Source organism: Scomber japonicus, chromosome 3, assembly GCF_027409825.1.
Source record: "Scomber japonicus isolate fScoJap1 chromosome 3, fScoJap1.pri, whole genome shotgun sequence".
Classification (NCBI taxonomy): Eukaryota; Metazoa; Chordata; class Actinopteri; order Scombriformes; family Scombridae; genus Scomber; species Scomber japonicus.
Genome location: NC_070580.1, coordinates 36,965,509 through 36,984,058, shown reverse-complemented (window position 1 = coordinate 36,984,058; position 18,550 = coordinate 36,965,509). Strand labels below are relative to the sequence as shown.

General features: G+C 39.0%; 1 protein-coding gene across 1 annotated transcript in view; it reads left to right on the top strand.

Annotated features, from left to right (window-relative positions):
- Positions 1-16,631: 16,631 nt before the first annotated feature.
- LOC128355479 (ubiquinol-cytochrome-c reductase complex assembly factor 1) overlaps positions 16,632-18,550 on the top strand; it is a 22,364-nt gene continuing 20,445 nt past the window's right edge. Inside the window, exon 1 of the mRNA XM_053315740.1 lies at positions 16,632-16,810. Coding sequence (XP_053171715.1) covers positions 16,742-16,810 — 69 coding nt within the window. The 5' untranslated portion in view covers positions 16,632-16,741. The remainder of the gene's footprint in view (positions 16,811-18,550) is intronic.

Sequence of the window (18,550 nt, the reverse complement as noted above, 5' to 3'; positions counted from 1 at the left end):
AGATGAGGTTTTTCTATTTCTGGAAGTTGTGGTTTGACTTTGACTCTCTGTGGTTTCTGTTTGTCAGAGCTCTGATTGTTTCTGAGCTTATTTAGTTGTTAGGTCACGTAGATTTCATCAAATCTGGAAGAGTCAGATCATCTTTACATGCAAACACATCGCACACACACACACACACACACACACACACACACACACACACAGGAATACAGTACAAATACTGTAGTTTTAAAATTTGGGGGGAGTGTCACATTGCCGGGAAACATTTTAGAGAAACTTAACTTTCTCACTCCTCTGGGTCATTAATCCACCCCAACTGTCTGTCTGATTGTTTGGCTATAAAGAGCCAAATATAATGATTTGACTATGATGACCAGAGGCATCTGCAGAAAACAGCAGTTCAGAATCGGGGGCCTGGAGGGTCTAACATGAAGAGGTTTTTTGATGGTTTGTTTGGAACATTTATTACTGGTAAAATGTCTTTCCTGTTCTTTACCTTTACAACCAGCAGTTAAATTACTAAAGCACAAATATTTTACTTTATTTATTTTATAGATACAACCTCTTAATTGTGTTCTCAGCGTGCACCAGAATGATGCAATTGATTTAAAAATATACAAAATGTTCTCATGCTCCAACTACCATAGCCTCTCAAAAGTTTATGGGAAAATAAGTGTGTTGTTCTGTTTAGCAATATGTTATAAATCATAATAATTAAAGTAACTGTCTATACATATCTACTAAATATATGCCGTGAGAGCGTGCACCCCCACCTCCCCGCGCATACGTCATGTACTCACCTTTTTTAGTCCTTACCTGTTTGCATCCCTGATTTAAACTACAGCTGAGAACAACCTGCAGTCAGGAGGTCAGGTAAGAGATTTTTCATTTATTTCAATTTTATAAAGCAGGACTGTACAGCTGTTTATAAGATTAACACCTCAGCAGTAATCACGTTGTGATGTTATGTTTCTGTGGTTTTTGCTGTCTTTTAATACGTTTTTAACGAGAATTAAATGTACTGTGAATCACAGCTGAGATGACCACTACTAAAAATGATTCAGCAGGGGATTAGTTCATATGTGTATTGAGCTCTTCAACATGTTTTAACCATTGAAAATTAAAAAATTAGGAAGAAATGCTTCATAGAAATCCTCATAACACTCACACTCACACTTAAGAAAAAGACATTAAAGTATCATTCACACTGTTTAATTGATCAGAGGCAGTATTATGTTTCATGAATACACACACACACTCACATACAACACACGTGCATGCAGATGTACACACAGGAACATGGACTTGCTCCCTCTTTCTCACACTCACTCACACGTTTGGATTGAAACGCTGGCGGAGCAGCTGTGCAGGGTTAGATCATCAGTTTGTACAGCAGGCTGGTACCCGGGGCCTGCGTCAGTAGGTGTTAGCGGTAACATTAGCCAGGGGAGCGAAGGAAGGAAGAGCCAGGAGAACGGTGAGAGAGAGAGAGAGTGAGTAAAAGAGAAACAGAAAGAGGTGGAGTGAGGTGGAGTGTTAGCATAACCTGAGGCTCAGACGTGTCATTTCTGCTGTTGTTTTAGCCCCCACCGTTTAAACACTCAGGAAATCAGGCTGTCTTAGCGGGAGAGCCGCTCTGTCATCACACCCTTTTCCTCGAATCTTCTTATATTTCCACAAATTATCTGTCAATTGTCTGTTTTCTCATTTCTTCTGCTTATCACTCCTGTTTTTCCTTCCCTTCCCTCCTCCTCTCTTTCTCTGTTAGGAATGAAACTGAAGCCGTAGTGACAACATGCCTGCAGGTTTGATGACAGTTGACAGGTTAGTGGTTTTATTTGTTCCTTGGTTTTAAAGGTGAGTCATGCAAGTTTCTGGAAAGTGCTTCAGCTTGGTATTTTTTTATTCTGACATGCTGCATTTTAATCCTGTTACACCGGGGTTTGGCAGCCAGGATCACGGCAGGGAACTGCCTTTGGTCTGTGTTATTAGTTACAGCGAACATATGCAGATGTGTTTACGTGTGGCAGATCTGATGGTGACTGGACAGACTTCTGTGTGAATGTGTCAGCAAATGTTAACATTACAGTCATCATGTTAATTAAGTTGCATCAATTATCCTCCTGTACCCTCCTCCCTTCTCATTCACAGTCTCCTCTTCTCTGTGTACTAGTGGCAAACCTGGATCTCATACAAACTGCTTTCATATACCACCAAGAATTTTGCACAGAAGTTTTGGAAGGAAAGTAATGATGACCAAATTAATTTACTGGTGTAATGAGGAAATGTTTTTAATTAACGTACCCAGAGCCAGTTACGCCATATTTGGAACATGAGATCATTTAATCTCACACTTATTTTGACATGTTTAACTAATTAAAAGAAACACAATACTTATGAACCATACATGAGGATGTGAGAGGAGTTCAGGACTCAAATCCTTCAACACTTAGTGAGTGACAGACATTTGTAAAACGGAGCAGTGTTTGCTAATGGCTTTAGTGAAACAGGCCCTTAAAACACAGCAGAATGTTGTGATCATTGATGTGTTCACTGATTTTTTAAAGATAGAACAGAAAACCCCAAAAACCAGATTATTACACAATAAATAAATAAATACAACAATACAATAAACTACATTCAATCAATCATTAAAGGGTAACCATTAAAATTGTATTTGATGTTATGTAAATAGTATATATATTCAAACAAAGTCAATATACAATTACTAATACAACAACCAACCTCCAACCCATTTAAAAAAAACCTGGTTGAGCAGTTAGACAAATCTAATAAGGTGAAGAAGCAAGAAACATGTACATTAGATGTATATAAAAATATTTAAAGGGCATTTCAGTCACAATAAGCATCTTATATCATACAAATAAAGTCAGGTATAATGATATAAGCTTTCACTCAGTGTTACAGTTCCACATGGGATAATTGTAAGAGCCCATGTTTGGCACAAATAGAATATGTATGCACTCTTTTAAGAGCTTTTTCCAGAGCTCTTCTGCAATTTCCTCTCCAACCCACTGTTCCTCAGGGTTCTTACAGAGTCTAGAGGCGCCAGATGTAGCAAGTGTATTTCACCATAAAGATAAGACAGAATTACTTTAAACTTAGGTATAGGTGTAAGAAATGTATCCAAAGTCATAGCATCAGACTGGTAAGGGATATCTATGAACTCATAGATACTACTAGAGACTACTCTGATAACTGCTGGAAGGAGGCAAAGGTATTATCAGAGTATAGCTCCTGGAATGTTTGGATACTAAGATTGAACCATATTTTAAATGCACCGTCAGTCAAGGACGGAGGAAATGCATGGTTTGCTGTTAATGGAGCAGAGGATGAAAATGTTTGAAAGCCAAAGCAGAGCCTGAATTGGTTCCAGATTGTTCAAAGAGGTTTAAACTATTATATTCTTTGCCTATGGAGAAGAAGGGTGTGAAATAAGGGAGTGGGTCAGAGCTGCAAGTAATGCTGGCTTGGAAGATAGGACAGGGAGAGGGGAAGCTCAGTGTATCTTGTTGTAACCGATATTGTATGGGTCTAAGATTGATAGACACATAACGGGTCTGGTGTTTGGAAGGAGAATTCACCTAGTGGTTTAGGCCCTTGGAGTCTTGGAGATTTTAATGCTGGATGAATTCAGAAATTTAAGTGCCTAAAAAAAGCACAGGAATTAGTAGTCATCATCACTGAATTGCAGCCACAAATTAGCTTTAGACAAATATTTTAATTTATCTGTGACATTAACATCCAAATACATGAAGCATTCAGTGATCTTACCGGTAAGAATTAGATGCAGGAGGATTGCTGTATACATGGTAATGCTAGAGGTACCTGGATGGAAGTGGAGTGCAATGGAGAGAGATTGATGGCGATCGTAAACAGTGAGGAGCTGAGAGGGATAGGGCACTGTAGAGGAAAATAGTCTGGTTGGGTGTTGTTAGATATCACTGAGGTTTGGGGAGATGAGTATAGTAGCTTAACTCGGGTAGAAAGTGAATTAACAAAGCCATCAAAAGCCATCATGCTTCCATGACATAGTGGAGATACTTTATGAAATTATAATTAGCCAAAAAACTGCAATGGCCTTTAGACAACGATCAGTATAAAGAAAAAAGCATAACAGATGAAGAAAGATCAGTTTGAAGAGACACTGTGTGTTTGCAGGACGATGGTTTCAGGCCCACAACAGCCTCAGCACATTAACCCACCGGGACGACCCCCCATCTGTCTCCATTTATGAACTTTAAATCTAATCTGAGCTCTATTCTTTTATTCTTTTTAAAAAACCCATTACATTACAAGCAGCATGTGGTTAATGCAGCTATTTTCATTATGAAGTAAATCACCTCTGAATCTGATCTAAAGCTGCAGTCATCTGTTACAGGTCAATTTAACGGCTCCTGTACTTTAGTGCTAATAACGTTGCTCCTTAATGGGCCCAGTCCCCTTCAGAAACAAACTCTTTCAAACCGGGGGGCCATGTGGCAGCAAGAGGCTAACACACTTTGGTGAGACGTTCGCTGACTTTTTGCCCTGAAACACACACACACACACTTTACTACGTGTCTTTGAGGAGAGGCAGCACCATCACTCACTTACATGTCCTTGTGTGTGTGTGAATATAAATACATCCTTGACCTTTGTTTTCTTTGCACTTTTTCTCCTATGGGATACTGTTAAAAGTGGACTAACACACACATATATATATATTCACACACACACACACACACACACACACACACACACACACACACACACACACACACACAGTAGTATTGCAGGCAGGATGGCAGCCGTTATTTATGTCTGCTTTCTTTAGCGAGGTTTCTCACAGGAACGGGAGCCGAGCAGGAATCCAACATTTCCTCTGAGCCTGTCATTTATCACTCTTTATTAATACAAACACACACAACCACACACACACATGCACACACAAATACACAAACCAGACAATTATACATTCACACAAAAAAATAGACATACTTATGCATGTCAGGTATCCATGGAGGATACAGACAATATCACTCCTACTGATACAATAATACATGTCATCGTGTTTATTGATTGATCTGTTGATTTTAGGTAAGAAAAGCTCACAGGAAAACTTGGTGCATCATTATAGATATAATTATTTTATTAAGATAACAACATATGGACATTAGATTTGTAAGACTTGTGGATATAAAATCTAAAGGCTGGATACAGTCTGGAAGCAACTTATTTTTCACTTTATACATTAACTGTGTATCCAGATCTCTGTATTTGAGAGCATGTGAACGTATAAATAAAATGTTGATTGGTTCATAATAATCAGCTCTGTTTACAATTCTTATTGCTCTTTTTTGTAGTAGAAAAATTGTTTTTAGTTTTTAGTGCATTATGAGTACAAATATAGTAAAGAGTAAAGACAATTTAATTTTTTGTCATGTCTCTTGTTTAAATAAAGAATCAAATCAAAATTTAAGTATTAGAAAATAATTCAAATAATTTTCTGTTTGACAGAAACAGCAACAAGTGAAACAACTTGAACATATTTTGGAATAATGAGAAAGCAGGAGGACAGAAGCCTCACTCGTTCAATTCAGAGACTTTTCCCTTCAAGAAATAAATGAGAGTAAAAACCATCATCATCTTTAACCGCTGTGTTTCACTGTCAGAACACTTCAGTGGGAAAATCTTCAGTTTATCCCAACTGTAAATACATGGAAACAGTGTGTCAGTGAAAGTGTGTGTGAAGGTGTGTATGTGTGTGTTAGTGTCAAGATCAGTAAACAACAGATTTCCTCTGTTCCAGTCCAGATTCACTCTGATCCTTTGGAGCTTCTTCTTCACTGGGAGAACAGTGTCTGGAGCTGGTGGTGAGTATGCTGAGTATTAACCTTTTTTGAAATATATTGTCCATAATCCAGACAGGAAGCATCCCTTTCTGTGCACAGACCCTGATAACACACCCAGTGACCATTCTGTACTGTCTCCAACCTTGACATCTCAACTGTGAGTCCCTGAGTTAAAGCCGTCAGAGCCCAGGACAAGGGAATACGAGTCAAACCTCTCTGATTTGAAGCTGCTGTCTCTCTTAAAATGTCAAACTGGTCAGATCTTCAGACAGGATGAGTATTGGATGAGCAGTGTTTGGATCCAGAATGACAGGAGTGTAGGAGACCATCTCCTTCATGTTGTTCCAGATGTTGAAGGTCAGGTTGCCCAGGTGTTTGGCCTGGTCTATCAGAGCTCCTGAGGGCAGCTGTGGATAATCCAGCAGGGGGCAGCGCTGGACTCTTTCCACTGCAGCCTTGTAGTTGTTCAGGAATGAGACGTCTTCAGCTCTCAGCTCCTCCTCTGTGGCTCTGACTGTGTGTGAAAGAGCTGCTATCTCTCTGCTAAGTACCTCCATCTTCTCCTTCATCATCTGACTCTTCTGCTCCTCTTCCTCCCTCAGAGCAGCCATCCTGGCCTCCTCTTCCTTTTCTAGAAACTGGTGAAGCTTCTTAAACTGCTTAATGTGCCTCTCTGTGTGTCTAGCCTGGACTCACACAGCTTCATCAATGCCAGGTTACAAGGTTGATTTGTCCTTGGAAGATTTTCTCTTACAAACCGGACACTCGTATGTTGGTTCCTCTCTCCACCAGGTCTTCAGACAGTCTTTACAGAAGCTGTGGCTACATGATAGAACAACTGGATCTCTAAATATCTCATAATAGATCGAATAGATAGAACAGCAGAAATCCTCTTCTAATTTGGAAGCCATTTTGTCTCTGAGTGAAGCTGAAAACAGAGCAGGCCACATGTCAAAACAGGAAGTCAATTTTGTTCGCCCTCCCCTTTGTAGAAAGTTTCCTCAGTTACTTTCACTTTGACTTATGTTTCCTTCAATCAGCAGCAGTTGTTCAAACTGTTCTCCCTCAGTTTGAATCACAACTTGTTAATAAAAGTAAATCTCACCATATATCTGCCTCTTTTCCAATGAAAAGTGACAACTCCCTTCCTGCTTTTGTTTCAGGTGGAAAGACTTTGACTGCAGAATCTACCAGTTGTCAACAATGGACACATTTTAATTTAATGAGTGTTTGCTTGAACAACCAGAATTCAGTGGTTGGTTAAAAGCAGTACCTAGCAATGAATTTGAAGCGCAGTGCACTATCTGCAAGAAGACCCTCAAATTGGGCACATTTGGTGTGAAAGCACTGGTGTCACACGCAAAATCAGACAAACACCAGGTGGTTTCTGAATGTCTCCGGTGATGCCAGTCAAGCAACATTTGAACAATGCAACATTCAGCTCAACTATCACTCATACCAAAGCAGCTAGGACATCATCAAACTTTTCCAAGCTATGTTCATGGACCCAAACATAGCCAAAACGTTCAGCTGTGGTAAAGATGAGACGGCCTACATCATGCGATTTGGTCTTGCCGAGTTCATCAGCAAAGAGAACCTCTCTCTAAGTGCCTGGGCCGATTGTGCTTCTCTCTGAATGGACTGAGCTGTTTGTGCTCAAAACAAACAAAAGAAAGCAGTTGGATCTGCACATTAATTTCTGGAATGGCGAGTAGGTACACTCCAGGTACCTGGGATCCCAGTTCATGGGGCATGCCACAGCACAGGATTTACTGAAACAAGTGAAAGTAAGTAAATGTTTTATCAATTAACAAGTATGATGATGCATAATGCTGCATTTCTTTGTAATTTGTGATGCTATGACTGATGCATAGGCTAGTAAGGGATAGGCCATCAATTTATTTACTAATCTGTGGACAAGTGATGTATAATGGTATCTACTCAGCACCATTCTAGCTGTACTGTTTTGAGAAAATAGAAAAAGAAATGATCATGCCCAAATTCATTTCTTGTTTGAATTACTTCAACTGCACTGTGTGCGTGTGCTTGTTTATTTATATATTGATTCATTCATTCATGTATTTATTCATCTATTATTTTTCCCCCCAAAGAACCAACTGGACATCAGCAGAAAGAGCTTTGATGGTCTGGCCATCACTTCTGCTGTACATCAATGCTGTGAAAAGAAGCCAAACCCTTGAACAGCATCCTTCTATACATGGAAGCGGCCCAGAAGGATTCACTAATCTTAGCAAAGCTGCAGTTTTTCATGACTGTTGCCAGGACCTTCAATCCCTTTTTGAAGAAGTACCAGACAGATGAGTCAATGATGCCTTTCCTTGGCAAAGACTTGGCAAACATAAAGACAAATACAGAAAATCACCTTCACCTTTAAGTCCCATGCTTCCAGCAGTGGTAATGTCTGAGGTACCATGGTAGCACCAAATCACGCAGGTGCTATACTATGTTTAATATGACCATTTTAATGCTATGCACATACCCAGAGTTTGGGGGTTCTCCCATAATTTTAAGTTTGGCATGACAGTTTAAAAAATAAACCACTCAGATTTAATCTAGTTGGCTCCTATAAAGTCTGAAACAGAGGCAGACTGCTGGAGCTTTAGCTTCCTGGGAGTGTTATTCAATGCTGGATGAAGGTCATAGATAGGAAATAGTGTATGTGTATGTGTGTGTGTGTATGTCAGGTGAGGTCACTGCAGGGAGTACAGCATCTGAGTGACTGCCAAGGAAATAGCAGTGGCTAGACCTGACGTTACCCCACTCAGCCACGTCTCATAACTCACCGCTGAGGTATTATTGTAACTGTTCGCGTTCTGCATCAATCTAAAGCTGCTGATTTCATTTCCTTGGACTCCTTGGACGTTTTGTGAGAGAACTCCGCTTGACCTTTCAGTTTTCCCTTTCATGCCCTTTCATTTTGTTTCTGTCTTTGCCTCTTTTTTTTCCTCTCCTCCTCTCTCTTTTTCTCACACACATCATCAGTTATTCGTTCCATTAATCAGAAAATGATTGATCGTGTCCACAAACTGTTACTCTGGAATCAAAAAGGCTACACAGGCCGAATTAGAAAAACATAAAAATAATAACAGGAACGTTAACTGCTGCCCGAACTGAATCTTCTTTCATGTGTGCCAGGAAAGTTAATTTTCACATAATTTGAAAATGAGGGAAAGTAAAGGAATTAAAATAACTCTGAATATATTGACTGCTCCCTGAATGTTGGTGCACATTTATCTTTTTCTTCTTCTACAGCCCCATAAACAATATTTTGACAATGAGGGATCATTCTCTTAGTGTGTCGTAATACTCGGCCTGTTGTTGTGTGTGTTGAAAGTGACACCGGTATGTGAGTGGTAATGATCATGAGCTTCCTGACTGTGACATAAGAGAAACTCAGAAGGGGGGAATAGCTGTCAACTTTACACACACACACACTTTCCAAATGAGACACACATTAAAAACAGAGTGTTTGAGAATGATGCAGAGGCAACTAAAACATTACCTCACCTGTTCTGTTAAACCAAGAACACATCCCGCTGTCACTCTTACTGCTTTTAAGATATATAATGTGCGAGTGTGTTTAAACCTTGTTTTCATTATTGAAATGATGACTTGATTTCTGAAATGCTATTATACCCTATATCCAGTGTGGGAAAATAAAATTTGCTTATGCAGAATGCTGTATCTTTAAGGCATGTGATGGCTACAGCCACACGGGGTAATATCCACCCAACTTATCTACACAGGTTACTTTCAGTTGCAGGCAACCATGCCAAACAGGTTAAACACTTGACACAGTATGTTTTATTTGGGATTAGTTTATTTACTTTGAGCCTCACATTGTTAGATGAAGTGTCTGTTATGTTACAGTTTTTCTCACTCACTTTGGTACATTTCTCAGATCAGAATTCAAATTCTCAAAACTACTTGTTCAATCTTCACATCATCATCACAAAAGCAGTTTCTCATTTCTTTGAACAAGTTGCAAATGCTTTGGTACATCCATGCAAAAATGATTATGTACAATTCTCTGTTCTATACATTATCAATTGCTTATGTCATGTTGATCAAAATGTATTATAATGGGTCTCTGTTGAATAGTCTCACCCCCCCACAACATTTAGGCATTAGTTTATTGCATAAGTCTTAACATTCAAAATGGTTGAACAAGTTGTCATAATATGTCAAGCATATTTTTATACATTTCCATTAGACTTTTTTTCTAAATCTGTCCTGAATTGGTAAATTGCCACACTTGTAGACCACGTTCTCAATCATGGGCTTACAATGGCTGAGGCTGGTCAGAGGGTGCAGCCAAATGTTGGGAGAACAACTGTGTCCTCAATCATTCAGACTTTTTGTCGACAGAACTGGTATGTAATCTAACAATAGGCACTGTACTGTATACTTTCTGTGATGCTTCATACAATATTACAGTATATTGGCATTTTACACAGTAAGTATACTTTATACAGTGACATTTTATCTTACTCAATTTTGTGTTATGCATTACTGTATTTTTTCCACATAGGACTGCAAGACAACTTCACTTGGGTGGCAGAGGGCCCCTTTTCACACCTGAACAGGAAGAGGCTATTTGCACCATGGTTGTAGAAAACAATGCCATAAGACTAAGGGAGATAAAGAGTGCCATTATAGAAGACAACAACATCTTTGAAAACATCCAAACAGTCAGCATCTCAACCATTGACAGGGTGCTGAAAAGACACCAAATGAATATGAAGAAGCTGTACACTGTTCCTTTTGAAAGAAATGGTGAAAGAGTGAAGGAGCCGTGCTGCAAGTGAAGGAGCTGTAGAAAAGAAGATGCAATATGTGCTGTATACATTTGATGTAACTATCTTGTCCAAAATGAAAATGCATGTAATTCATAAAACTAATTTTATGTCTTCTGGATATAGTGTATAATGGAATTGGAAGCAAGTGAACCACTGCACAACTTAATCTGCATGGATGAGGCTGGCTTCAACCTAATGAACCACAGAAGGCGTGGTTGAAATATCAGCCACAGAGCTACAGTTGATGTGCCAGGCCAACAGGGCAGGAACATAACTATAGGCAGGGACGTGCACATGATTATAGAGGGGCAGGGGCTCAAACTCAGAAAAGGGCAGCTGCGTGCCAACATTTTTTTCCGGTCCTTTACACAATATGGAAATTAATGTAAAATTAAAAAATATAGTTCTAATAGAAAGCTAACTACTTAGCTGTGTGTCCTGTGTAGGTGAAAGTGATATGTAATTGCAATTTCTTTTGTGTCACATTATCAAAGTCACAATAATCTTTATATCTAAACCTCGGACCTGTACTTCAGACCTGTAGTGAGAAGGGAAATATGATCCGCCGTAAACACGGTGTATTTTATTTTGAAAATTAACCCGGTGTTTTATTTTGTATTTTGCACACGATTTCCTGTACCGCACGATCTGCTCTGTGCTAATTTGACGTCCGGCAAAAATAGAAGTTGACACATTGACTAAAATAGAGCGTTTTCTGAAATATTACCCATATTTAAGCACGTTGAATAAGTGGACGGCGACTAGTTAGACCATAACTCAGGTTCACGTTGCTCCACTGTCACGTCTCCTCAGTTATCCATGGGGCAGCTCTCTCTCTCTCTCTCTCTCTCTCTCTCTCTCTGGCGGCTCTGTGACGGAGCGGAGCCTCAACAGACAGAGGAGCAGCAGGCTCAACACACACAACAACCCCGTATTACAAGAAAATGGGTACGGTAGATCACCGTGGATATTTTTGTACAGCTGGGTTTTTTTAACATCCTTAAGAGGAATTTATTAATGTAATTTTTTAAAACGCACACACACACGCACAGAGGGCACTTTTTAATACGAGGCAAAAAGGGCAGGGGCTCAAGCACCCCTAGGGCCCTATGTGTGCACGTGCCTGACTATAGGTGCTGCTATCTCTGAGAATGGTGTGCTAACACATATTCCCATTATTGGGCCATACAATACAGAGCGTCTTGTCACCTTTTTAGACACTCTCTATAGGGATCTCATCCCTGAACCAGAGAGGGGTCAGATTGGAGATGACTTGCCAAAGTTCATGATAGTTTGGGACAATGTCAGTTTCTATCGTTCCAACATCAGGCAATGGTTTGCGACCCACAACAGGATGCTGATGGAGTTCCGCTCACCCTACTCCCCATTCCTTAACCCCATTGAGGATTTTTCTCAGCATGGAGATGGAAAGTATATGATCGCCAGCCACATACACAGATGACCCTTCTGGCTGCCATGGATGCAGCGTGTGATGACATCACAGCAGATGCCTGCAGAGGTTGGTTAAGACACAAAGATTCTTTCCACGCAGTATCGCAAGAGAAGATATTCGTTGTGATGTGGATGAGAATTTGTGGCCCAACAGACAGGAACATCAGGAGGTGTAGGAAGGTTTACAGGTAACGTAATGTCAGTATTTTGGCTGTTTGGGTCAAATAAACACAAACAGTCCAGTGGTTAAACTGACACTGATGACTTGAGATGAAAAAGACAGGAGCTAAACTAGCCTGTTTCAGAGGCTGTACTGAGGAGCTGCATAAAGGACCAGTATAAGATAAATAAGGAGTTTTTAACTAGAGATCATTCAAAGATAGTAAATGAAATATTTATATTCATTATATCCAGTAGAGTCCCGGAATATAAATATTTAATTTATGCATATCTCATTTTACTTGCATTTTCAATTTATACATTAAAAAAACTTAAAATTTGAAAAAAAAATGTATATGCTTTACCACAGTTGTCTTCTGAAGAGCTGAACATCAGATCTGTGAAGCAACTAGGAGACTGTAAGGTTCCTCAAACACATGAAAATAACAGAAATGTCATATTTCCATCATGTTTTTGTTGGTGTTCACTGTTTGAGTTTTGAGTGACGCCATCTCATTGTATCCACTTCTTCTGCATTGGTTTAATGGCACCAGCTGGGGAACAAAAGACTAATTCAGAGGAGACCATGGGCTGAACTGAGGGGCTGCATAAAGAACCAGTATAAGATAGAATAGCTTTTAACTGGAAATCATGTAAAGATATTCCAGTAGAGCCCCAGAATATAAATATAGAGCTGTAAGTGTGCAGAATATGTCCTGTTTAAATAGCAGTGAAACATTCCTTATATAAGTTTTTGTATGAATGCAATACAGTTGGGGACTTTTCTTTAATCCACTGGAACAAAATGTACTGTCTCGCTAACAGAAGAAGCTTTTGTTATCAGTGCGTGTTGCCCAGGAGTGAAGTCTGAGCAAAAACAGTCCTGGCTGTATTTTAATCTCCACATGGAAAATGGCCGGAGTTCCTTTTCTTATATTCCTCCAGTATCTTTTAATGAATGGACACAACCACAGATAATCAAAATATGTCCCCATATTGTTGCAATTCTGTTGTTCGTGAGGATGGGACCAACACATAATCTTCAAATCTTTCATGCATAAATATATCACATACAGTGACTGTTGGCCCGGGGCTTTAGCAGGAAGCAGTTGAATAGCTGGACGGCTTTGAACAATCTGTGGAGGCAGCCATGCATGGCTCTGCTTACTCTGCGGCCCTGGAGTATCTGCATCCTGCTGAACACTGGTGGAGGAATGTTTGGGTGCCATAACCGAAGCTTTGTAGTGTTAATCTTCAGGATGATAGTGAGAGAAGAGAAGTTAATTTTTTTCTTTTTTGTGCCACTTTTAACACTTCATCCATCAATATTTGACATGCATTATCAGTTAATTAAATCTTAAGGAAGAGGTTATTTGTATTGATGATCTGTGGAACAGTTTAACCTCCTTTAGTTCACTTTTTTTGCTTTACAAGCCTGTTCATTTACTGCATGTGTGCTTTGAGCCACATTTCAACCACTGTATGCAGCTGTATTCAGTGGAGAAGCTCTGGTAAACCTGACTGTAAGCTACCAAATGGCAGAGAGAAAGTGTTAAGCAGCTACCTGATGAAGAGAGTGGAGCATCAAGCAGCTTAACCCTTTGTAGTTCTACTCAACCCTTTGGTAGAGGTCACTTTGTGTCATGATATCTGGTCTAAAACTTAATCTATATAACCCAAACTTTTTGGGCAATCTTTACCACTTGTATGAGGTATGTAATGCACGAAGAGACCATCAGATTATGTTATGGTTGCTATAGATACAGGCCATGATAGGTAAAGAAACACAAGACCAAAATCAATGCCGACATGAGAGATCTTGCTGAAGACATTTTTGAAATTGAGTTTAATTTTTTCATCTTTTACACTCTCGGAGGGTTTAGTTAGTATATTTTTAAAAAAAAAGGTTTGACAAATGTTATAATTTTTTGAAAACATGTGCAACCATTTGGTAGGTTGCACATGTCCATAAGGAAAATCGATGTTTTGTGTTGTCATGGTCCCAAAGAGGTAAAAAAGCAAATAAATAATGTTTTAATACCATTTTCTAGGTGTGACCTACAAAGTGTTAACACCAAGATATTTTTCTCAGGAGTGAGTGAAGATTAAACCAGATCTAAAAGGAGAGTGAATATCGGACCTAAAGGGACAGTATACATGAGAAGTGTTTATTAAATGGTTGAACACCTTCGGAAACTGTTCTGACATCAGAATCAGGTGAATGACATCCAATCATTTCTGTAACTTTCTGAAACATTCATGTTCACATTAAACAATGATTGATAAAGGTCTTTTTCTGTTTGATCTTTAGACGACTATTTCTGTCAATTTTCACGTGAACAACCAAGCGAGACACTACGAACGTTTTTCAAGAGAGACAGGTGGCCTCATATTGACTTGATGAGGAGTTTGACCCTGATGCTCTCATGTTGACACTACATATAAAAAAAATGTGTCTGTTGGGGTTGAGCATAGCTCAGCGGGTAGAGCGCCCGCCCCATGTGTTGAGGCCATAGTCCTCGTTGCAGGTGATCCCGGTTTGAATCCCGAACCAAGCGGTCTTATCCTGCGTGTCATTTCCCCCTCTCTCTGCCTCCTGTTTCCTGTCTATCTTCACTGTCCTGTACATTAAAGGCAAAAAAAGCCCCAAAAAATATACTTTAAAAAAAAAAAAAAAAAATGTGTCTGTCGTGTATATTGTTGCTACAACGGGTTTTATTCTATTGACTGGTTCTGATGGTTTGTCAGAAAAAGTAAAAAAAGGTTTATTTTTATTTTACTATTATTTATTTGATGACTATATTTTCAACATTTAACCACTGTTACAGGATCTCGTGGACAGGTTTCTGAGCAAAAAGTGAGATTATTTTAGATGCATTACACTGACACCACAGATTTGTCTGTAGGCTATACATGTAGAAGCAGTGAGAGGTTTTACGTGTGTGTGTTCACATGCTTGGAGGATTATTCCTGACTGACGGCCCATAATTTAAGACCCCCACTGGGAGGTCACAGCTCTTCCACCCTTCTCTAACCGCCTCCGCACACAGGAGTCATATAACTGTCCTCCACACACAGGAAAACTCAAACAGTGGTAGTTGTCTTTACTAAACTTGAACAGTAGTAAACAACCACTGTGTGTTGAATTAAAACATTATTAATAGTTTATCTAAATCAAAAATCTGAAGAGCTCCAGGAGAACCATTACCTTCATTTTTGCAAAGACTCTCTAATTGAATTGATTTCCCTCATTGTTATTATTATCATCATTATTAGTATTAGTATTAGTAGTAGTAGTAGTAGTAGTAGTAGTAGTATATTGTATATTGTTGATATCGTGCTGGAGATGGAGGGTTGGGTCTATGATCTGTAAAATTATAAAACACTATAAAAAAAATGTTTGTGTGTGTTTTTTTTTTTTAAGTAATATTTCTATAAATTACAGTTTTCAAACTAAATATAAGTGTTCCTAATATTTTAAAAAGTATATGAAAAACCTTATTTTACCTCTAAAGACCATTCAGACCATAAAGAGGAATCCTCGTTTAGTTTAGTTTATTTGTACATTAAAAAGAAAAGAACATATATAATAATACATGCAGATTTGTTGAGATTAGGAAAGTAAAACAATAACTAACAAAAAAGCAATGTGCAGGAGGAGCCAATAAAACCCATCAGGCTCGTGAACAAAAATAAACCAGATGTAGTATGTACTGTATGAGTATGATTCATTTCTTAAATGATTTACAATGGTGTCGACAAACAACAACAATATTAAGCAAAAAAGAAGGAAATAAAATAACATCTATAATAAATACAAGTAAGCTGATAAGACTACAGTGAAATTAAAAAACATTTACAATCAATTAAAACACAGACTGAGATAAGGCTTGTAGCTATAGGTGGTGAAGAATCTCATTTTTTTGTTTTAGCATTCTGTTTTTAATCTACTGCACTTGATTATTTATTATACATATTATTGTTGTTTTATTTATATGTTTTAGCCTGAGTCTGTGATTTATTTATTATTGCTTATTTGACTTACTATAGCTCATTTTTAGACTTACTCATTACATTGTATGCTGCTGGACGCAAGACAATAAACATTGAAACCTAATGTAAGGACTTTGAGCAGCTGTAGTGGTGGATTGAGATTTTAAAATATTAAATAATATATCGTAATTTTGGGGAAAGTTGTTACAAAATCAAATTGTTTAATCTCAAAACAACAAAATTAAAAAGAAAAAAACAATGAAATAAACAGTGAATCCTGGCGGGACTAAAGCGGACCGTTTGTTCGCTGCGCTGTTTCTGCCCGGACCGGATTAGGAGGAGGACAGATTCCGTTGACATTGCAGAGGAGGAGGAGGAGAGCAGGACTGTTACCAAACCTGAGCTTCATCTTCAGGGTTTGATCCAGCAGCAGCAGTAGCAGGTCGGTCTCACCGGGGAGTCATGTACCGGCGGCCGCTGCAGTCCGCCGTCAGGAGCGCCATCCACGCGACCAGAGCCGCGCGAGGACAGGTACAAAAACACCTGAGGCTAACGTTAGCTAGCTCAGCATGCTAACAGGGGCTTTAAGAGGACAGGTAACACACATGAAACATAGAGGAAACACACAGGTAACATTAGGCTAGAGGGACACTGAGAGGCTGGAGGTGATCAATCTGGTCGAAAAGTGACGTCATATATCGATACAGTGATTATTTGTGTGTGTGTTTGTGTGTCTGTGTGTGTGTCTGTCTGTGTGTAAGAGAGTGAGAGTGTGTGTGTGTGAGCTGCTGGTGTTAATAAGATTATTACCTGAGGTCAGCTGGTGTCTGCAGCTCAACTTGAACTTGCAGGTTAAACTAAATAAAACAGAAGTGAAAACTCAGCAGTCTGATGAAGCACAGATGTGTTTAGAAAGCATCAGTAGTCGATCTGACTGATGTGTGGATTGGGATAATATGGGACATTGACTAATGTGGGACAGCTAAGCTCTATCTTAAAGCTAACTAGTAAATGCCTGCTGTGTTATATTGTTTAAAATAACACACGTGAGAAATTGTAAGTGTACTAAATTAAATCTCCAAATATGCACATTTCAGATAGTTTTGTCAGATAAGGCTGCTTTGTGTAAATAAAAGTATTTCTAAGTCTAAAAACTAATGTCCCAGTTTACAAGCTCTATATATTCTGAAACAATTTGTCACGAGGAATATTAATATAAGTTATATAAAATAGTCTTCTTATTTAATAAATCAATCTTTATTTGTATAGCGCCAAATCACAGAGTTATCTCAAGGCTCTTTCCACATAGAGCAGGATCTAAACCGAACTCTTCAGGTTTTAACTTTAAAGAGACCCAACATTCCCACATGAGACACAGTGGAGAGAAAAAACTCCCTTTTAACAGGAAGAACCCTCAGAGCCAGACTCAGAGTGGGAGAACATCTGCCTCGACCAGTTGGGGTAGAGAGGAGAGAGAGGAAGGATAGAGGAGAGAGAGAGGAAGGAGAGGAGGAGACAGAGGAAGGAGAGGAGAGAAAGGAAGGATAGAGGAGAGAAGCACAATGAAAGTCAACAATGAAGCTAGAAGGTCCGAGATGTTAACAAGCAAACATCTCAGGGACTTCATAATGATTCTGGTGTTGATATAATGTGTTGGATTCATATGTAAATAAGGTAAACAGCAATAATAATAGAAATTAGACATGGGCCGGTATGACATTCTGGTGGTATGATAACCATAAGCAAAAATATCACGGTTTCATGGTATGGTGGTATTGTGATTCCAGCTCTAAAATGTTCCTAAAAGGAAGAAAAATAAAGACAGACATGTTCATTTAACCTGAATCTGTAATGACAGTGTGAGGGGTCGTGATACTCTACGCTGCAGCTGCACCACCTGAGGGATTTCTGACCTGCACTTCCTGTCTTTGACCAGCACTTCCTGTCTTTGACCAGACTAATAACAGCTCATACCTTAGGAACGGTATGACAGGAAATTTGGCGGTTTCTGTTATCGTGGCTTTTTCATATCGCGGTATACCCTGAACACGGTTATCATCCCATGCCTAATTGAAATGTCTCTTTAGTCTCTCCATCTCTAAGTTACCATGGTAACCAAATGGCAGCTGTCACTCAAACTAACTGTAGGTTGATTTTCGTCATGTTTTCGTCTCTTTTTGGTGTTTAAATGTTATTTTCTATGTAAAGTGTAAAATGAGCAGAGCTTTGTGGAAGTGTGGGGTTTATTGTAGAACCATTAGAGCCATCAGT